The sequence below is a fragment of the Eutrigla gurnardus genome (assembly GCF_963514095.1).
Source record: "Eutrigla gurnardus genome assembly, chromosome: 1".
NCBI lineage: Eukaryota > Metazoa > Chordata > Actinopteri > Perciformes > Triglidae > Eutrigla > Eutrigla gurnardus.
The window spans coordinates 33202339-33224988 of record NC_139915.1 but is presented as its reverse complement, the minus strand read 5'-3'; the positions used below and the strand labels follow the sequence as shown (position 1 = coordinate 33224988).

Here is a 22650-nt window from a genome sequence, read left to right as displayed (position 1 = left end):
AAGTCTTCTGAAGAGGGTTAGTGGAAGTTTTCTGTCTTTCCATACGAATGGTTTGGTTAGGAAAATAATCCTTAAGATCAAACAGTTAGGAAACCAGTGAAGGAAGTGACCATATTTGCTCTGTGGAGGAGCGACGGGTGGATCTGAGGAACATAAAGCAGCAGAGCAGCACCCTGACTGGATCTGGATCCATCTGGATTCTGGTGTGAAGCTGCCAACAAAGTTAGCTTCTATAAATCAAGGTCAACTTTACAGCTAAGTGTTAAAGTCATCTTAGTAGCTAACTAGCATTGGTAGCATTGGTAGTGACCTGTCAATCAGCAGGTAAGCCCCGCCCCCTAAAGCATCCCCTGGTTTCTGGTCTGGTGGACTCTAAATGGACCATAATGTACTAAATGAACATCATGCTGGATTGAAGAAGACTTGAAACTAGAGATTGAGACCATAAACTCATGTTTACAATGTTTACTGAGATAATACATCAAGAGAGAAGTAGGACCATTTTCTCATAGACTTCTATACAACCAGAGAGGAGTCGCCCCCTGGTGGCCAGCAGAGAGAAGTAGGACCATTTTCTCATAGACTTCTATACAACCAGAGAGGAGTCGCCCCCTGGTGGCCAGCAGAGAGAAGTAGGACCATTTTCTCATAGACTTCTATACAACCAGAGAGGAGTCGTCCCCTGGTGGCCAGCAGAGAGAAGTAGGACCATTTTCTCATAGACTTCTATACAACCAGAGAGGAGTCGCCCCCTGGTGGCCAGCAGAGAGAAGTAGGACCATTTTGTCATAGACTTCTATACAACCAGAGAGGAGTCGCCCCCTGGTGGCCAGCAGAGAGAAGTAGGACCATTTTCTGATAGACTTCTATACAACCAGAGAGGAGTCGCCCCCTGGTGGCCAGCAAAGAGAAGTAGGACCATTTTCTCATAGACTTCTATACAACCAGAGAGGAGTCACCCCCTGGTGGCCAGCAGAGAGAAGTAGGACCATTTTCTCAAAAGTTCTACACCTGAGAACTACAGTATAAATAAAGTAGAAGAGTATTTCTCTCTCTCCCCAAGTATTCAGTTTGTCATCCATTCATGACATTCACTGATGAAATTATTTGATCGTTATTGTTTTTTTACGACTCTGGTGGTCATCAGTGAGTCGAACAGAAACCAGCTTCCTACCTGATCTCCTTTTTCATCGTACAGCGTGAAGGTCGTAGAAACCGCGTCGTCTTCTTTCCAGACACATTTTGTCTTCCAGATGTCTTTTCTTTCGGGGCGTCGGTGCTCAAGTCAACGTCATGTCATAACAATCAAAAGGTGCTAAAAACAGATGAGATCATGGAAAATGTGGTTAATGAAAGGCTTCCATGTGAGGTTTTCCTGAAATAAAGCTTGGTTTAAAACCAGGCCTTGAATTCAATAACAAACATTACTGATAAAAATTTGATCTATAAATGCAGCGGCCATTCCTTCCCTCTATAAGCTGTTTTCACGTCTATAAAAACGTCACAGTAAATTCCAAAAAAGTTGTTATTTGGATAAACTGCCGAATCTAAACGGTTACTTTCTAGCGTGAAAACACAGTAAAACACAAAAGCATCGTGGCGTTCTTGGCATCCTGCGTTCGGCTTACTGTGTGTTGGGAAATACTAAATCTCTCTTTCTTTTACGAGGATTGGAACACAGTCGATCTCTAGGCACCCAGATGCATTGTGGGTGCAGTTTAATATGTGCATAGGCTCACAAATTCCTTGATTTTGTGATTTACTTGTATTTTCTGCTGACATTGCAACAGAATGTTCACCGTTAACATTTTATTTTGCTTGGTCCTTTATGATCTCTTTTTCTTATATTTAGTGATAAAGAAGAGCAACCTATAAATATGACGTCTTGCTACCTTCAAAGCAGTCTGGAAGTCCAGCAATGTAGCAACGGCAACTATTTAATCATCCCATTCATCTCTGCATCCATATCACAGGTCTGCAATCCCTGGGAACCAATCAGCTGCCACTTCAGGTTAATAGAACATCGCCAAATAAAGGTTGAACATTTGACACAGTTGGCAGGAGGAAAGTGGCAATCAATCAATCAATCAATTAATTAAGCACGTGTCCAGAATCTCATAGCAACTAATGAGCTCCAGAAGAAGAAGAAGAAGAAGAAGAAGAAGAAGAAGAAGAAGAAGAAGAAGAAGAAAATCAAAGAAAGAAAATGTGCTTTCGTGTTAATTCCTGCTCGTTGTGTGGGTTGTTGTTTTTACGGTCTCCTGGGCTCAGAGAGAAAACATAAGTTCTGCTCGTTTGATCACACTGAGCCTTTCTTTCAGAGGAGAATGTGACCCTAAGACGACAGTAAAGTGGGTCACGGCGAGTTCACGCCGCTGATCCAAACGCCGGCTGTCGGCCTGCACGAATCCGCCCCGTGATTCGGACGCGTTTGATTTCCTCCAGACTGGTGAAACGTTTGTCAGTGACATGTTTATGAATCTCCAACACACGACCCCTAAATACTACAGCATCTGATGTTCTCTCTCCACTCGTTAGCGCTGCCTCCTCCTCCTCCTCCTGCAGCTTCACCAGGCGGAGGAAGAGGACATGCCAAATATAGATCCCCTGATGAGGCGCCTGCATGCTTCTGATGCTGCTGCTACTCGCCTTCACCTCCTCTACGATGTGATGCTGCGTGCATACTCTCATGCAGCACCCGCCTCCCCTCCCCTCCCTCCCTCCCTCCCTCCCGCAGAAATGCTGCAATGCGTCTCCCTCGACCAAGACTGGGTCAGTGTAACTCAGCTAGCAGGGACAGCCAGAGAGGCGTCCCCATAGCAACAGCCAGTGAGGATTATGGCTGAAGGATTGCTTTCTTTTTGCGTTATTGTTGTGATTGTATATGAAGCTTATTTCCAGGATTAAAGTCATCGGGGGGAGTTAAGAGGGCGAGTGTGAAAGCGGAGCCTGGGCGTGGTGGAGGATGCTCCTGCATTGCCGCCTGCAGAGTTGCTGAGTTGACAGATGCTGGACCACACTGCATGCGTTAAATGATGCTCGTCAAACAGTATTTTCATAGCGTGAAACCACAGAGCTAGAATAGGAGTGCAACGGACATTGAAATGTTTCAGTGGTCATTCATCAAGAGAACATGGCGACTGTTGGTAGTTGTTTATGCGACACCGAGAACAGAGCGGATGCAGCTAACTGGCTAGCTAACTTCAATGTGGACACGACATCATCAATCATGGCTGAAATAACCACTGCTGCTTTGTACATGTGGTGAAGTCCCAGATACCAAACAGCGTCCTGTCTGAGTTCATATCATCACCCAGAGGTCCTCGGTCATTTTCACTGAGCTGTATTCAGTGTTTCTAGCAAGACACACATCAGCTGGTTTACTAAATACCAAAATAAACTATTTTGTTGGGATTTAATTGCAATAAATAGATAAAAAATAATGCCGAAGTAATTACATCATGATGAAAATTTGTAAAAAAGTCTGAAGTTATTGTTTGTTAAGTCTTTTTGCAAAAAGATAAGTACATACGTTTTAAAATGCTTATTTTTTTTATGGAGTTTGGATCGATGGGAGCTAGGCTATGTAGCTGCTCCATCAAAATAACTTCATCTAGACAGAAATAAGACAGAGACCTTGTTGTTTGGACCACAGACAGTCTCTGGTTTCTACACTGGTCTGGTCTCTGGACTTATGTGGTCTACTATCTAGACCTCTGGGGGACCACAGACAGTCTCTGGTTCCTCCACATAGTCTGGTCTCTGGACTAATGTGAGATTTTATCTAGACCTCTGGGGGACTGTGTTGTGGATTTGATCCTGGAAAGCATCAAGCAGCCCCATCCTGTGTAACTGGGTGATTGCGTGACCTTGGTGTTACCTGTGTTTCCTGCAGGCCAGCGGATTCTCCAGTATCAGAGTGATGTCCTTGAGACCGTGGTGTTGGTGAACCCATCAGAGGAGACCGCCGCCTCGGAGGTGAGTCACACCCGGACAACGCAGACCACAGGTGGACTCCTGCATCACACACACGCCATCATTTAGTTTCAATCACGGTGAATCACAGAGTTTCAGGCCAAAGTGTTCAATTAAACTTGGTTTCACTGAAGAAGAACGGCAGCACCTCTGTTCACCGTCCGGCCCCGATGGGAGGTCCGTGTCCCTGCTGCTAGCGATCATCACTCAGTGTGACACATTTCTTTGTGTTATAAATAAACCCACTCAGATGCCTCACATTTGACCGTTAGTGTGAAAAATAGTCAGTTCTTAGTTAAGCCTCTGACTGCTGCTGGAATGGAGAAAATATTACATAATATATTCTGAGATGATGATTATTTTTGTCTAGAGTAGAATGACAATTTATTTGTGATACACCAGATCCTTGAACCTGAACCTTCAAAATAAACTTTAGTTATAGCATTAGAACAGAAACAGACTGAAACTATTCATCTAATTTTAGACGGTACATTTATATCTGGTGCATAATCTGTTCTTTTAATGGAATGTTTGATCTTTGGTCTCATTGTGTTGCAGAATATACATATTCTTTTTTCTTTCGCTTTTCCATTCGTCATTATAATGATTGACACGCAACACAGTGTCTCTCTGCTTAGAAAGACATCAATCAAGACGAATCGTGCATTTTCCAAACTCAAATGAAATGAAACATTTATTTATGATCAACACATTCTCCTCTCTCAACTCATCAAATAGACTGTCCTTTCAAAATAAACTTTGTTGCATGACTATGCTACGTAACCAGACTTCCTCCTGTACGGCCACGTAGAGCACCACAGTTTGACGCATACAAAGATTCTTCTCATCTTTCCATTCTAGTAGCCTACATTTGCCTTTTTTGTTGACGATGTATACAATATGCATTATTAAAAAGCCTTAAAGTTTGCATTTGTTATAGTTGCTCATTCTGTTCTCTACCCAGATTCGCTCTCTGATCACTGACTCTGCTGGGAATAAGTTGCTGATACTGAGCGGCCAGAGCTCTGAGCAGGGAGGCGACGTTCTGCTACAAGGTGGAGCCTTCACCTGGCAACACTTCTCCGACATCATCTCCAACCCTCAAGTAAGCCAAATCTTCAAATCTGACCAAAAGGTCTTAGGGGGTCATGGATCAACTTTTTTGAAGACACATTATTTAGGCTGTTTTTCACTCTTACTGTGTTCGCAGGTGATTGAACTCCTGTCCAGGGCCTCTTCAGAGCAGCCGTCCAAGCTCACTGTTTCCTGTCAGGGAGACGGGGGCTGGAGCTCCCTGGGCCAAAGCCAGGAGCAGCAGTCGTTTCAAAATCTTCTGGAATACCGCCTGAACCCTGAACCTCACCTGCCCGACATGGACGGAGTCACGGAGTTCACCGACTACGTCTCGGAGACGGTAGATGTGCCGTCGTCCTTTGACCTCCTGGAGCCCCCGACTTCCGGAGGTTTCCTGAAGCTGTCCAAACCATGCTGCTACATCTTCCCCGGAGGCAGGGGAGACTCCGCTCTGTTCGCCGTCAACGGGTTCAACATCCTGGTGGACGGAGGGTCCGATCGGAAGTCTTGCTTCTGGAAGCTGGTTCGCCACCTGGACCGGATTGACTCTATCCTGCTCACCCACATCGGCGCGGACAACCTCCCCGGCATCAACGGGTTGTTCCAGAGAAAGATCGCGGAGCAAGAAGAAGAGCGTAACCAAGGGTCTGGCTCCAGTAGCAACGGCGAGTGGGTGAAGAACCTGATCTCCCCCGAGCTCGGGATTGTGTTTTTCAACGTCCCGGAGAAGCTTCGGATGCCCGAGTCAACACTGAAAGTGAAGCGGAGCATCGAGGAGGCATCTCTCACTTTGCAGTACCTCAACAAGCTCGGCATCACACCGGAGCCTCTTCACAGGGTGGTCAGCAACACCATTGAACCCATCACGCTATTCCACAAACTCGGCGTGGGAAAATTAGACATGTACGTCCTAAATCCTGTGAAGGAGAGCAAAGAGATGCAGTTTCTGATGCAGAAATGGGCTGGCAACAGCAAAGCCAAGACGGGGATTACGATGGCCAATGGCAAAGAAGGGGAAATATCCGTCCCCTATTTGACGTCAGTTACTGCTCTCATTGTTTGGATTCCTCACCGTCCAACAGAAAAGATAGTCAGGGTGCTTTTCCCTGGAAACGCACCGCAGAATAAAATCCTTGAGGGCCTCGAGAAACTGAAACACCTGGACTTCCTGCGATACCCAGTGGCTACCCAAAAAGACATATCATCCGGTGCACCTCCTCCCATCATCAAACAGACTAAAATGAGATCAAGAACAGACAGCAAAGAGAGTCTAAAGTCTTCACCCAAACCACACTCTAAAACTACGAAGAAAGAGACCAGTGGACAGGAGGAAGAGTCCAAGAGCGAAAACACTAAAGAGAATAAAGTGGAGAAGAAGGAAGAGAAGAAACCGAAAAGTGAAAGTCTGAAAGCCACCAAACAACAGAAGAACAGCGAGGTGGCCCCTGTGGCGGGCAAGACGGAGAAAAAGAAAATCTCCAAGGAAAAAACAGTCAAGCGTGAGAAAGTGTCCAAGATGGATGAAAAGAAAGATAAAGAGAAAAAGGAAATTAAGAAGGAGAAACGTGAAGTAAAGAAAGATGAAAATATAAGGAAAGAGGAGAAAAAAGAAAGTAAAGCCAAGGAGGATAAAAAGAAGGACCCGAGTAAACCAGAGCTGAGGAAAATCACTAAACCTGACCTGAAGCCGCTCACCCCTGAGGTGAGAAAGACTCTGCATAAGGCCAAAACTCAGGCGAAGCCCAAGATGGACAAGAATAAAGCCGTTAAAGAGGAAGCACCTGAGAAGAAGCCGGTCCCAAAGAACATTCCTGAGGAGATTGCGGCGGCAGCTTTGGCCGACAGGTCCATCGTGTCCTCTCCGGAGGACCTCACCGAGGACTTTGAGGCTCTGAAACAAGAAGAGCTGTCCAAAGTTAAGACTGAGCCCATCCAGAATGATGTGATGTTTGGGAAATCGCTTCACACAGATATGAAAGTCCCATCCTTGGTTTTCCCCGATGAGAAAATCATATCCACAGCCGCCAAGATAAAATCGGATTCACCCCAGTCCCCCGTCGATCAGGCGGATGACGTTGCAGCCACTGAAAAGCAGGAAGTGAGGGCAGGCTTTAACAAGAGCTATGAAGAGGAAAAAATGGAGGAATATGTGAAACACCCCGTGAAGGGCGACATGAGAGACAGATCGAAGAAGAGTGAGAGCTCAGAGGAGGAGGGTGACGTCATTGAAAAAGCTGACCTCGAAGGGACGGAAGACGACGAGGTCCTGAAATGTAAAACAGAGGAGGCGAAAAGGGAAAAACCTGGAAAGGACTGGGACACCAAGCTGGCTGAGACAAAACCTTCATCAACCACAGCCCTGTCTGGGCAAGTGGCAGCCTCCGCCTCGGAGCAGTTCTCCTTCATCCAAGACGAAACCATCCCCGGCTACTCTGAGACCGAGCAGACCATCTCTGATGAGGAGATCCACGAGGAACCAGAAGACAGGATCCCACAGCTGCATTATGATGTGGGCTCCTACGACATCTCCGTCCCCGACGTCCCTGGCACCTTTGACTCCATGCATGGTATAAAAGAGATGAAGTGCCCCGCCGTGTCCGATGTGAAACCCAAAGCCTTCATGGGGAGTCACGAGCATGAGCTTGCACCCTACCCCGCTATCATCGCCGCTCCTCTCGCAGAGGAGGAGCACATCTCCTCGGCGACATCCATCACGGAATATGACAAACTGTCATCCTTCGCCACGTCTGTAGCCGAGGATCACTCGATAACCTCGGCGACGGCGCCCCAGACCGAAGAGGCGGGGAGGAACTCCCTCCTGCTGGACACCATCAACAGTATCCCCTCTCGCGCAGAGGCCGCCCAAGGGAAGGACTACCTCCACTCGGCGGGAACCATCTCACCCACCTCCTCTCTGGAGGACGACAAGTGCTTCAAGTCTCCTTCCTCTGACGAGTACCAGCCCAACATTGCCGAGATGGAGGGCGATGCGAAGAGCAAGGCAGTCCACGAAGAAGAAGACGACGAGGAAGAGGAGGATGAGGACCAGACTCCAAACGTGGAAATCCCTCTGGGGAAACTCCAAGAGGGCTACGAACATGCAGCCTTCGCAATGCTCCAGGAGAAGCAGAAATCTCCTTCGGCCCCCTTTTCTCCTCCTCCTCCTCTCTTCTCCACCATGCAGTACTCTCCCACACAGGCTGTCAAAGAAAACCAGTCTCTCCTCGGCTCAGAGGGATTTAAGACGGACATAAAGCCTGTTTCACCCCCTCAGTCTTTCTCCCCCGGGTTAGAGTTGGATTCCCATTCCAGGCACGAGAGTGAGGAAAGATGTGTGAGTCCAGATGACAGCACCATGAGACTGGCCTCGCCCACACAGTCTGTGCCCACAAGCAGTGGCTACTCTCCGACAGAAGAGAAAGCCTTCAAAACGGAAGACGAAGCTGCGATCGATGTTAAAGCCGACACCCAGAAGTCAGCCATCATCTCAGGCAGTGATGCTGTTATCGGTCTGGGAGGTGACAAGACGGCGTCTGAGGAGTCTGAAGAATCCAGCGAAGACAATGAGGAAGATGACTATTACGCCAAGAAGGATCTACAGCCCACTGTGAAGGCCAAGCTCATGGAGGCAAAGGAGGGGTGCTTCTTGGACGACGACTTTGCCTCCGAGACAAAATCGGCAAAGACAGAAGCAGGAGTCGAGGGCTCGGACAAGACACAGGTGTCTTTCAGCACAGGAGAGAAAGCAATACCTCAAGTGATGTACTCGGATGAAGAGGAAGATGAAGAGGAAAAAGATGACGATTTCCAAAGTGAGGCCGAGTCGCTGAAGCCCTCATCGACAGATCAAAGTAAAGCAGACTCAAATAAAGAGAGCACAGAGGAAACAGAGCCTGAGAAAAGTGTTCATTTCAGTCTCTATAATTTCCCAGAGAAGGAGAGCAAAGAGAAGGCCTTGTATATCAGACAGGACACGCCCTATGTGCATGGGAAGACATTCTCTTACAGTGACATTTACGGCTCAGTGGACTCTGATTCATACCGTCAGGAGTCCTTAGATAAAGCGGAGAAGGATATTGCAAAGGGTGAAGGGGATTTGCAGAAACCCAAGCCTCCGGCGATCGCCCCGGCGACTGCCCCAGCGATGGCCCCGGTAACGGCCCCGGTGACTGCCCCTGCAATGGCCCCAGTAACGGCCTCGGCGACTGCCCCGGCCATTGGCCCGGTTACAGCCATGGACAAGATGTCAGAGAAGGAGGGATTTACTGCCTCTTATGGAAAAGACTCCTTCTCTGCCTCTTCCTGGCTCGACTCCAAGAGCCCTTCTGCTGTACCTCCGTTTGAAGAGGTCAAAGCAAAGGAGACATTTGAATACAGCACAGGGAGCCGATTCCCTTCAGTGGCCGATAGACCCGAGGCCTGGTCTACCTCTTTGTCATCGGAAAAAGACGCCTCTTTTAAAAGCCAGACCGACAGCATGAAGCCCCAGACGTACTCCTCAATGACGGCGTTCGATGCCGCCCCGGGCTACGGCGACAAAGGAGCGTGCCTGGAGGTCGATATGCGAAAACTAACAGCGAGGGACGAGGAGGACTACGACGATGATGTGGTTGATGAAGACGATGAGGATGAGGAAGAGGAAGATGAGGAGGAGGAGGAGGATGACGACGAAGTCACTGTTGATTCTGATGTAGAGAAAGGTGCCAAAGAGAGGTCAGAGAAAGAAGCGAAAAGCCCGATCAGTGAAATGTTTGGCTCAAACAGGCCTGAATTTATGGTTTCTATGGCTGGATATGGCTACAACAGCCAGGGAACGCCGAGCACCTCAAGCTCAGTCACAAAGTCCGAACAAGGAGCCAAGATCGAGTCCTCGTCAATCAGTGGGAAGCAAACGGATTTAGGAGCTACAGGTTTCTCTGGCTACTCCTCAGGGTTCGGGGGCTCATATGGAAGCGGGGACAAAGACTCATTTTTATCAAGTCAGATCACAAGCAAAGGTACCGAGGAGTTCACTTTGAAATCAACAGAGGACAGTTATTACCAGAACGACAGGGCTGATCCTGATTTTGAGAAACAGAAAACACCAGACCTGAGCAAGGCATCCCTGGACACAAGCTTTCAGTACACGACCACCGCCGCCCCAGGGTACTCCTCCTCTTCGGCCTATAGCTACTCCTCCTCCACCTCGGGCTCCCTCTCCACCAGCCGTCAGTTTGGCGAGGAGCTGGAGACGCCCGCTGAGCCCCTTTTTGAGTACTCCTCCTTTAAAGATGAGCACTCGCTGGTCATGGACTCTTCTTTCAATGCTGGCACCAAAGACGATTATCTGGAAGTGTCTGAAAAACACGTCGCGCCTACGACCACGGCCGAGTCCACTTCCAGTTTGGCGCATTTCTCGCCCCTCAGCCCATTCGAGGAGGTCAAATCCTTTCCCTCGCTCTCATCCACCGCCTTCGCCGAGGACAAGAAGGAGCACAAGACTTCATCGGTTGGACTTACGGACAACAAAGGTCCTCAATCAGACTGCTTCTATAAGCCTGAATGGTCTGAAGGTTCCAAGCTGGACAAGGCTATTGGGTTTGCTCCACCCGCTGAGCTCTCCAAGGACAAAGAGGCCGCCAGTGCAGCTCTGTTTGGCGTCACCTCCTCACCACGGCCTGACATAGAAGGCAAACATTACTTTGAGGAGACCGACAGCAGTGAAGAAGAAGATGAGGAGGCTTACATGCGTGAGATGACCCGGAGGTCGCCTTCCAGTGGCCTGGCTGGTGGCCTCTCATTTGCCGACAAGCCCGTTGCACCAGCTGCCAGTGAAAAGGCAGCTGGTGCACTCCCAGATGTTCTTGCCTCCTACATGCCCTCTCCTCTCCAGGCCAGCAAGCCAGATACGATCAATGGCCCTACGGAGATCAGCTCAAGCACCATCCTCCCCACTGGAGCAGCAGCAGCCGGTGGTGCATCTTCAGGCCCAGCGAAGGTGGAGTCCAGAGAGGGAGCAGCAGCTTACAGGAGCTCCTTTGAGTGGGAGATGTCAAAGTCCCAGATGAGCATGGTGCCCGGTGACTCCCCTCCCCATTATCGTCACGACGATGAGTTCGAAGAGGAGTGTGAGACGGAGCCGGAGCACCCGGCCCGCCCGCTGTCGCTCTCCTCGACCGATCAGCCATTCCGCTCTCCGTTCTACGCTGAGGAGTGCAGCCAAGGAGGGCAGGATGATGACGACGATGACGACGACGACGACAGCGATCCAGATCTTTCTGGTAATTTGCCAATGGGTGCTGCCTCCTCTTACGCCAGCCGTGGCTCTCCTGGATATTCTTCCTCCGAGTACAGGCAGCCCAAACAGGACCTTTCGCCGTCCTTCATAAACCCATGCATGCGACAGTTGTCCAGCGACGAGGATGACGAGGAGCACGAACGCAGGAGCGACCAATCGCAGGAGGGCGACGGGCACGACCTGTCGGTCAAGAGAAGGGCTCACAAGCAGCCCCACCATCACAGCAAGGACAGCAGCTCTCTGCACCAAGCCGGTGGCCTGGTGCCGCAGCTGGGTCTGGCCACGGAGGACACACCGCCCACCTCCGTCAGCGAGTCGTTAGGCTCTCAGTCGGACTCCGATGTGCCTCCAGGCACTGAGGAATACCCCTCGGCCACCGGCGAAGGTAACATGGACTCAGATGAGGATGCAGACTATATGCCAGTTGATAAATCATCTGCCACAGGAGGAGGAGGCACCCATCATTCCTCTACGAGGAGCAATGACCCTCCTCCTGCTCCCCTCATGGACCCCTACCCCCACCCCCCACGTCCAGACGTTTGCATGGTGGATCCCGATTCTTTGGATAACGGCTTAGTCAAGAAGGAGCCAAAAACCAAGGGTTTGAAGAAGACTTCGGGGAAACCCAAATCAGCATCCCCGGCCAGGCGCAAGAGATCCCCCATGCCTGTGAAACAGATGCCATCTCCTCGCAGTGCCTCAATGAAGAAGAAGGAGGCGGACAAGAGCTCACGCATGTCTCGTCTGTCGGACGGACAGGGCTCCAAAGACGACGATGTCTCCAGGTCGAGCTACAACCCTGGCAAGGGGCTGACCAACGGTGTCAAGAGCAGTTCGGGTGAGAAACATAGATAATATAATCCCGGATGTTTAATTCTACAAAAGATATTTTTGCACATACCGAGTTTCCGTTCTCCCACTCAGGTTCTCAGAAGTCCGGCTCTGCAGCTGTTCCCGGCCTCCCTATCTATGTGGACTTGGCCTACATTCCCAACCACTGCAGTGCCAAGAACGTGGACCAAGAGTTTTTCAAACGCGTCCGCTCGGCGTACTACGTGGTGAGCGGGAACGACACAGCAGGCGGCGAACCCAGCCGAGGAGTCCTGGACGCGCTGCTGGACGGCAAAGCTCAGTGGGGATCGAACCTGCAGGTAACCGTTTGGTGCCGTTCTCACGCGATCACACTTATGAACGTGGGTTTCAGGGTTGACCTCCTGTCATGTCATGTGGGTTGCTCTTTGCATGAAGATTTTGAACCAAATGGAGGCAGCAGTTCTGCGAGGTAAAATCACTGTTTTTGTCAAAGGAGTCTGGTGGCGTTAAAGAGAGAATACAAAACGGCTTCAGTGTGGTCCATCTGTGGCAATGTTCTAAATAGAGCGTACACTTTTTTTGTTGCCCAGGTGACGTTGATCCCCACCCACGACACAGAGGTGACCCGCGACTGGTACCAGCAGACCCACGAGAGGCAGCAGGAGCTCAACATCATGGTCCTGGCCTCCAGCAGCACCGTGGTCATGCAGGACGAGTCTTTCCCCGCCTGCAAGATCGAGTTCTAAGACCCTCGTCTCTCTCCCTCCTTACTGGCCTCCCCGGTGTAGATCTGGTTTTAATTGCCTCCACTCTATAGCCTGATATGCAAATCTGCCTCTGCTTTGGGCACTCGGCAGACCTGGATAACTCGTCTATAGTTTTTCTAGATTTTTATTCATGTGTAAGCTTCACGGCGATCACCGTTTGTATTACAAAGGCAGTTTACTGACAACTATGTCCTCCACGACATTAGTGTTTATTTCTCCGTCCTGTGAAAAGGTTTTTTTTTTTGTTCCTTAGGACAATGGAGTCTATTGTGTTAAAAAAAACAAAAAAAAACAAACGTATCATATAGGAAATAACGTCAAATTTACTGCTTGGTTGCTTTTCTTCTAATTGGCCAAAATCAGAGCACAATTTTTGCGCACTTTAAAGCCTGCGACACGATTCCAAACATCGAGATTTTCACAATAAAAGGTGATCAATTCAATCCATTTATCCTCGCTACAGGCAATTAACTGCAATCAGCTCTCCTCAACGTTCCTTTTTTTCCGTCGTTCTTCTGAAACTACGACCCAGTGTTGAACTTTGTGCCTCCCGCTGACATAGTGAGATAGAAAATATGTCTTTTGAGTATATTTGCCGTAGCATAGGGACGATCATATTCAGAAATCTGTCTCGTTGTGAATTATGATACATTTTATCTCAAAGTTAAAAAAACAATCGTAAGTGGCTGTAATTTCTTACGTTTCCGTCTAGAATGGTTTCTGTAGTCTTTGACGTATCTTTTCCAGTGTTAACATATCGTTACGGAGGATCGTGAGGAGAACTGAAGGCAAAAAAATCACCATCCTGATCTTTGGATTCCTGCTTGTTTATATATATACATATAAATATATTTACGTACAGAATGGCGCTCAAAGCTCATTACGACAAAAACTGCCGTGTGTCAAAAAAAGGTCTTAAATACAAAAAGCTGCGTAGGAGAACGAAGAATGTATTTCCGCAACGACGACTTGTGGTTTCGAGGAGAGATTGAATGAAGATGGTTAGATGGTTAGAGGTTAGAGGTCACCCACATGTGCCTTTCTGTCCTGCTGTGCCGGAAAGGGAAACGTTTTCATCGTGGACTTTTGAGCTGGTTGTCACAAGAAAAACAAACTAAAAGGTCAGAGTTGCACATAACGAGCGTGAAAAGGCACTTTTTTAAAAAAGCACCAACTCGGTTTCCTCCGGAGCTGCAACGCGAAGAAGCACAAACTGTTACCGTTGTGCAAAAAAACCGGGACAATATCGGATTTCATCGGGATTCAAAGAATCAATAATCGATCGTGGTGAATTTTCATTCAGTCACGAGTGACTTGACAAGCTGTTTAGTGATAAATAGTGGGATTTAAACAAATACAGGATACAAAGGTACATTTTTAATATTTATTTATCTTTAATTTATGCAGGCGTTTGATTCGTCAGCTTTGAGATCGTTTTGTGAGTTTGTTAACTAAATGTAAAGTGATTCCAGTCAGTTGTTAAGAGTTTTAAGCACATTTTTGATGATTATCGGGATAATATGATTTTCGCCGGGATAACCGCAACATTAAAATGTTTGTATCGTCCCATGCTGAGTGCAAAACTTAAACAAACAAAAAACTCTTACATTTAGCAACATAAAAACGTGTATTACAACATTTGCACTGAAAATGTTTAATGATTGCAGAAAATCTAATTTGTTGAGTTGGCGAACATTTTCATTTTAGCCACGATCGCCTGCATCACGGTTTCTATTAAACGATTTACCTGGCGACTAAAAATCAGTAGACGTTTATATTAACTTATCGTGCTTTTTAATTTGATATGGATGATTTTTTTAGTATTTTGATAAGTTTGAACTACTTTGAATAGATTTCAACCAGGAAACAACTAATTAGCCAATAAAACTGCAGGACGCCTCACCAGAGTTGCCGTTTTATGATTCCAGTTTAAACTCCGGACATTCCTCCGTGTGACGTGCACGAGATGACGTGCACGAGATGACGATCGCTCGTTAGAAACGCAGCCCCGCCCCCCACCCAAAAAACCCTTTAGTGGCTCCAGTTGATTTGAATGTGAAGATGCAGATTTACCTTTACGTTCTCCGTGGAGGACTTTCATCTCCTGGTTGCCTTGGTTACCGTGCATCATATGGTACACCGACTCGTCTGTGCACGCTGGGGGGTGCAGCTTTCAAACCCACCAACACAGTTTGACAGAACGTACGAGTTCTGTCGGGACAGGAGGAGACGATGACGTTTCCGTGACGACACACTTGGTCAGCGACTGCGTGATCTACATTCCTGTTTAATACTGCATCACCGTGAACAGCTGATCACAACAACAACAACTCACACATGAGCAGCTCAGACTGCCAGTCGCTCACGTCGATACCTTTTTATCTAGAGGATTTCCTATTATTCACACTCTTTTCCAGACAAAGCTTAGCACACACTCACACATAACTGCTGCATTTTTCGTATCGTCCAAAAAAAAAAAAGGTTAAAAATTAAATATCTGTGGGATTCAAGACTCGTCCGCCGTGAAACACATCCTCATAAAGACTGAAGACTGCTTGTTCGTGCATGTGTACCCTTTGAGTTCTCCTGTATTGTAATAGCTGAAGACAAACTGACCTTATATAGAAATGTTATTTTAAGAAGATGTATATTGGAGAAGCTGAGCTGTGCTGTAAAAGAAAGCCTAGTGACCCCCCCCCCCCCCCTTCTGCTTCATCATTCTACTTTCATCTCGTTTTAAGTGCAATATTCTCTTTATCGCTCTCTTTAAACGCTTCAAAATAAAAAAGGTAAAATAGAAAACAGATTTATTGTGAAAAAGGGAACAAGTGTGGTGAAGACCAATAAAAATGTCATTTACTGAAGAAAAAAAGTATTTTCTCTCTTTGTTCCATCCGTCTTCTGACCCTCTGTAGCCATGGTAACGGCTGTGTGAGGTTTAAATTATAGATTCAATCAATTTAATTAATTCATATTCATCCTCAGGGGAACACGAACGTGTGAACAGAATTTCATGGCTGATATTTGTGGTATTTCTCTCAAAACTACAAATGTGAACTTCCTGCTGGCACTAGAGGAAAAAAGTCAGGATTCATCATCTGGGGACAACGAATGTCCGTTCAACATGGTCTTCCTTTAGATGTTGAGACATTTCACCAGTTGGTGTGTTAAAAGAAAGGTGAGTAGATCACTAAACTCATTAGGGTTCATCCTCTGGGAACCATGAGTATCTCAACTTTACTATCCATTAAATTGTTTTTAAATAGTTGACTAGATGTTTCACTTAAAAGGTGAGAGGAAAAGTCATGAGGATGCATCCTCCCGGGACTAGGAATGTCCAGTGAAAAGAAAGCAGCCCCTCAGATTGGGAACCGATGATCTCATCTCAGACTCCGGTTCCCTTCCTCGGCGTGTTGTGATCCGGAACAGTGCGGCTTTGTTCCGACCCGGTGGCGTTTAGAGCGGCGGGGACGAGATGAACGGAGACGGCAGCGATTGGTGGAACATTTCCCGTTCAGCCTTTGTGAAACCGACAGTGTTGGAGAAAGGAAGCGGAGGGCTGAGAGGAGAAGCTGAATGGATGCAGCGATGACATCACACGGCCGCGGCAACAACGGACGTGACCTTGTTTCTGTTTCTTTTCTTCAGAGGTGGACACGCACGCACGCACGCACGCACGCACGCACACACACACACACACACACACACACACACACACACACACACACACACACACACACACACACACACACACACACACACACACACACACACACACACACACACACACACACACACACACACACACACACACACACACACACACACACACACACACACACACACACACACACACACAATTATTTTATTTACTTGTTTTTTTTAGGAGAAGCATGAAACCAAACATTGCAGTAGTTGTATTTTTTTTGTAACATCGTTAGAACAGAAGATTGCGGATGTTTTTATATGATAGTTCTAAAACGGTACGATTAATTTCGGATCGGAGGAAAACGTGGTTTTAGTTGACGAGGCGCTCCACAGGGATCTTTGTGGGTTTCCAAACGGTTCAAAGGTTGAAGGTGGATTTCTGAGCAGGTTCTCTTTTAAAGGGTCACTTCACCCACTTCAGGAGACAATGAACGAGATCTAACCACAAACACAACTTTGGTTTTACTCGACCAGGTGTTTGAGATCCGTTACTGCTGACCTTGCTGCAGTGATGTCATCGGCACACTGTGACAAAGCACCCCAAGTGAAACAGACAGGAAGCCTTCAAACAGAGAAGATTTTAATCGGAAAGTAGCACAAATCAACAGAAAATCACAGAAAAGCACTTTTCCATCCGGCACGGTCATGGTTATGGGGCACTAATATGCTGATTTTAGAGCGAAGCATCGTCTCAAAACCTGAACAAATAAAATCCAAACTCATCAGCACGGCTGGACACCAACAGTTCAGGCTTTTATTTAAGATTTAGTTGGTAATTTGAGTGAAATGACCCTTTAAATCATCACCTGCAGCACAAAATCCAGGCTGATTATCTGCACAGAGAGAGAGACAGAGACAGAGAGAGAGACAGGTACAGTACATCACAATGTAACCCCCCCCCCCCACACACACACCTGCTACATAACTGCTCGCCACAATAAAAGCACGTTTGATGTGAAACTCTCCTCCCGTTTGTTCAGTGATACGATGAGTTTAGCTTTCAGGTTTTTCCACATCGTGAGGTGATTTTACAAAAAAATACAATAGCTATGATACAATTAAATATCTGACGTGGGTATCAAAAATACCAGACATTTTCTCCCCCCCCCCCCCCCCCCCCCCCAAGATGCAATTTCAAAATAAATATTTTTTTCTTTCCATCAACCTCTGCTGACCATAACAAATCCTCGATGAGGTTTAAGGACTTTGGCAGTAAGCAGTGCACATGTATGTGGAACACTAATTGTATTTTACTGGCAGTAACGAAGATTCAGCTTATTTTTAATTTTTTCCCCAAACAATCTAAAAAGGTGCTAAAACACGTAGCAGAGAGACGGAGAAGACATTGCCGGGTTGCGATGATTTGAAAGCTGGTGATGTGAAAGCAACCGCAGCCGCCCAAAAGGTAAGAAAAGCTGCGAGACGGATTGTCCACGATCTAAACTCCATGAATCGGTCACAAGGAATCGACTGAACAGGTGAAATGGGACGAAGCTCATCTCTTCTAGCTTGTTGCTGCATTAAGTCCTATATGGTTAAGACTCACGGGACCCTGATAATCCCACAGACTGGCAGACAGACGCCGACCTCCCGCTCAGAAGAAGACAATATTCCTACCTAATGAAACGTTCCTGTTCAAATGGAGCCATGCATATTTGTTGCCGTGTGGCCAAATAATGCTACAAAACCCAGAATAATATCGGCACCCGTCGTAACCAGAAAAATGCTACATTCTGGAAATATCCAAAGAGAATATGTCCGCTGGCGAGACCCGTATCAAGAATATCGTTGTGTTGGAAATCACGTCCGTCCGGCTCATATCGATCACTACGAGCGGATCGTTACGATAGATTATCATCTAATAAGCAGCGTATATGTCTAAGGCTTTTATTGTGAAAGGGGGGAACAAATCAAAAAGGGGGATGAATGCTAAACTGTGCTCTGCTCACATTAAATATATATTATTCTCTTTGATTTGTCTCAATCACTCTGCTGTCTTTACTATTTTCTATAGTGCTCGGTTAGAGAACATTGATTGGAACAAGACTTTTCTAGATGAATTGTGGGACACGGAGTCCACCGTACGCTGAAGAACAACTCTCACTAAACAGCTTGATTTCAGACACGAGGCCAAGTTTCTCTTGGTGGGCATTAAGTGACATCATCGATCCACTTCAACCACGGCTGCTTTCCCCCGTTAAAACGAGTATTTCACCGTGCAGCACCAGCATCAGGTCGCCACGGTTACCGTCAGGCAAAGCAAGAATGTTATAAATGTATGAAAAGACCCCAAAAAATTAACACAACCCTGATGATCATTTAGTTCTGTGTCCGCTGGATCACCTTCAGTACAACAGCTTTAGAAAAAGGTGCTAACTGAGCGTTTCTGCCCCCTAGTGGCCAAAGATCCACTAATGCAGCTTTAAAAGGAAAAGGTGCAACAGCATCTAAGTGACAGTTACAGAGAGCTCGACAACAAAGCGAGGCTCCCAGCGTCTCTACGGGCCGAGGATCTGAACCAGTGGACTGCCACTGGTGCCACTGGTGTCACTGGTGCCACTGGTGCGTCCTGGTGCTGTTTACAGGAAAGGCAGTGAGTATGGCACAGTCTTATAGTTCTCCAACACAGAGCGTCAGCGGCCCAGTCATCGTCACTCAACAGGCTGTGGAGGAGGCGGGAGGCCGCGGTCGGCTGGAGGATGCTCTCGTTGCCGCTGACGACGACGCTCCTGACGGATCTCCTGAAGTCTCTACGGCTCCGCGGCGTGAGCGGCTGCCACCTCCACGGGCGTCTCGGCCTGCGGGAGGCTTTCCGGACTGTCCATCCACAGCTCGATGGACTCCTGCGTGTCAAAGAACTCGTCGGGGCCCTCGGGGGACTGCGGCGTCTGGGAGCTGGAGCCCGCCTCGCTGCTGCTCTCCCTGAGCTCCAGCAGCACCGGCAGGGAGCCGGGGAGGCAGTAGCCCTCCATCCGGGCCAGAGTGAGCTCCGCCAACGCCGAGCAGGGCGGCCTGGCGGTTTCTTCGTCCACAGAGGCCACCTCGGGCCCTTCCTGTGTGCGTTCGGCGTCGTCCTGCTGGTAGCCGGTAGCGCAGAGCTCGCCCTCGTCCTCCGGGGAGTTGTTTGGTGTCAGAGGGAGGTCGGCGGGGGGTGGAGCAGCGGAGCATGCTGGGTCGAGGCCTTGTGACCCGGCGGCGGTGGCGGCCGCTGGCTGGGTGGAGACGTTCTGGGAGGAGTGCGTCTCCTCGCTGCTCTGAGGGGTGAGGGAGATCTTGTCGCTGAAGCTGAAGCGTGGCGAGGTGTCGGCCGTGGGGGACGAGGGTCCGGCGCTGGAGACGGTGCTGGACGGACCGCTGCTGTCTGCAGGAACACAACGCCAGAGAGGGAACGTTTCATTCTGTTGTCTCTCACATGAATACAATTTCAATTAAAAACTAGGAATGGCGCCTCACGGTGGTTTGATTCATACAATCAGTTTAGTCCAAAATGTCATCACGTTATCCGATTAGAGCAGAGGTCTTCAACGGTTTTTAAGGACCCCAAGGCCTATAGAGACCCGGTGGAGGGACCCCTTACTACATATCATATAAAACTGTGTTGCTTATTAAACCGGCCAATAATAATGTGTAGTGCAGCCTATAGAGCGATGCATAAAACTACGTTGTAATGATGGATGTATACGATGCTAAGCCATTAAAATGGTTTCATATATTTACAGAATTTCACCTCACAACATTGGACAAATAGGAAGGTTTTCATTTGCTTAATATAGGTTGGATTCATGTTTATGTGTATTTTTGGAAACAAGAAATAAAGTTTGGGATCAAATATTCTGGGGACTCTCTGCAGTACCTCTGTGGACCCACTAGGGGTCCCGGACCCCCCTGTTAGACATTTGTGTCATATAATTAGCATAGCATAGCATAAAGGAACTAAACTGAGAGACTTTAAAGGTGGACTTGGAGTCCATAAATGACCCACAGACGTCCGACACCGCCGAGGGAGGCCAACCTAGAAATGTCAAATCACTGATGGAACCAGGAGACTCACACCAAGGCGGTCTGTCGGACCGGGACCGGGAGATGTTGGACGACGACAGGACCCTCTGAGGGATGTACGAGTCCACCGACGGCTGGTTGTGTGTGTCGAACATGGCCGTCAGCGCTGCGGAGACAAAGGGTGGGGTGAAGCCACGAGGATTTACAGCCTAAAACAGGAACTGGTTGTGCTGGGGTTTATCTACGAACCTCTGGTGGTCCTGGTGTGGGGATCCCCGGCGCTCTCGCACACGCTGGTGAGGAACTCGTTGACCTGTTTGAGCGACAGCGAGTTGTGCAGCGTCTCCAGAGGATAGATGGAGGGCACCATGGAGCAGCCTTCGAAGCCTGCGGCAGAGGAGAGACGGAGGCCCGGGAGTCTGGGTTAGACCGGCCGGTGGAGAGGAGGAGCAGGCAGAACCACTACACCCCCCCAGTACGCTACACCTCCACGCCGGGCCCTGAGATCCTGCTCCCGTTGCTGAACGGGGCCCTAACCTGCAGCAGACTCCTGCCCGCCTCCACCATCCACTTCAAAAAAACAAAAACCATGCTGGACACCAAGACAACATGTCACACGTCTACATCTCAGAAGGTCTCAAAGAACACGTGGTTAAGTCTGTCCAGACCGGAGCTCCGACACACAACTCCTCTGTTAGTCCACGACCAAGCTGCATCTCACCAGAGCCAATCAGAAAGCTTCAAAAAGCCCACGGCCTCGCCGCCACGGTCTGACACAACAAACCCCTCATAGGAGTGTGAGTACGAGCAGGAATCACATGCTGGTTAAAGTTCAACTACAGCAAACACAGCAGCGGATTCCAAGAGATGAATGTAAAAAACCAGTGATACCAGTTTCTGTACCTTTAGGAAACATGGAGACTCGGGCTAGCCATGATAGATAATCTGCTTAGAGCTGGAAGTATACAAGAAACACCTTTAATCTCCGCTTTGTCACCTAAACACGGACATATTCATCATACAGCACGTCGACCCAGAACACAATGTGCTTGTTTTTTCTATTTCACGTCGACCGTTTACTGCATGTAGGTTATATACGGAGAGCTTTGAGGAATACAAACCTGACTTCATCATGGAAATAAAACAAGAATATGAGTTTCATTCAGTAACGCTCGATATTCAAAGGTCCTCGAAGGCCGAACCGTCTGCTCCGCCTCCATCGTCGCGTGTTTGCTGCTCGACATTTTGTAAAAACGTAATTATCGTGTCCGCTCGTCTGTTGCTGCTGTAATTACATTCCCTGCCGGGACAAATTATGTGTCATTTTCTCATCATCGAGTTGGCCTCGATCTGAAACCGAGTGGAGTAACTGGAAACGATGTGTGTGTGTGTGTTTAGTGGCTGGTTTTGTTTGATTTTATTATTAATATCATTTGAGAGGAGAAATGAACACAGTCTGAAACGTGAATCTGAAAATGTTGAACCCTGGAATATATTTAAAACGGACTGATTTTAATGGCGTTTATCCGTCTAAACATCAAATAAAAACTCCAAAAGGACCAAAATACAAATAGATAAAAAACACACCAGAGACAGAAAGTAAGCTGACAGGTTTCTCCAAAATCTCTATTTTTAGCATTAAAATGATCTTTTTTTGAGGAGGTTGTTTTCAGTTTGGTTTGTTTGTCTGTTGTGAGAATTTGGTGGAAATGTTGTACTGAAATGTATATTTACTGGTTCTTTTGTCTATGAAATCAAACTTAATTTATTTGGGGACATAATTGATAGAAATATTGGTTTGTGGCAGCCCTACTTTTTCTCTCTCGTTGCATCTAAATTTGTGAAATAAAAAACATGTGGCTTTCATTTGCTTTACAAAAGAATAACTACAATCTGAGGATTGACCCGGCGGTTGAAAAGATACGGACACCGCTGCAGAAGAGAAGGAGTCGTAAAAATGCCCCCCCCTCAAAAACCCAGCTCATCCACCACTCCAGCTTGCGATCTACGTCACCACAGAAACAGGCAGGCATGCAG

At 47.7% G+C, this 22650-nt stretch overlaps 2 protein-coding genes across 8 annotated transcripts in view; one reads left to right on the top strand and one right to left on the bottom strand.

The window, feature by feature from the left end:
* The window catches only part of map1aa (microtubule-associated protein 1Aa), a 32919-nt gene extending 17211 nt beyond the window's left edge, over nucleotides 1-15708 (top strand). Inside the window, exons 2-6 of the mRNA XM_084017939.1 lie at nucleotides 3896-3978; nucleotides 4940-5080; nucleotides 5186-12164; nucleotides 12251-12477; nucleotides 12730-15708. Coding sequence (XP_083874065.1) covers nucleotides 5348-12164; nucleotides 12251-12477; nucleotides 12730-12885 — 7200 coding nt within the window. The 5' untranslated portion in view covers nucleotides 3896-3978; nucleotides 4940-5080; nucleotides 5186-5347 and the 3' untranslated portion in view covers nucleotides 12886-15708. The remainder of the gene's footprint in view (nucleotides 1-3895; nucleotides 3979-4939; nucleotides 5081-5185; nucleotides 12165-12250; nucleotides 12478-12729) is intronic.
* A 1469-nt stretch (nucleotides 15709-17177) lies between these two features.
* Nucleotides 17178-22650, bottom strand: part of ppip5k1a (diphosphoinositol pentakisphosphate kinase 1a) — a 29115-nt gene continuing 23642 nt past the window's right edge. For all 7 annotated transcript variants that reach the window (XM_084010026.1, XM_084010031.1, XM_084010029.1 and 4 more), the window contains 3 exons: nucleotides 20863-21000; nucleotides 20666-20779; nucleotides 17178-19975 (listed from right to left, as the gene is read on the bottom strand). In XM_084010026.1, coding sequence (XP_083866152.1) covers nucleotides 19365-19975; nucleotides 20666-20779; nucleotides 20863-21000 — 863 coding nt within the window. In that variant the 3' untranslated portion in view covers nucleotides 17178-19364. The remainder of the gene's footprint in view (nucleotides 19976-20665; nucleotides 20780-20862; nucleotides 21001-22650) is intronic.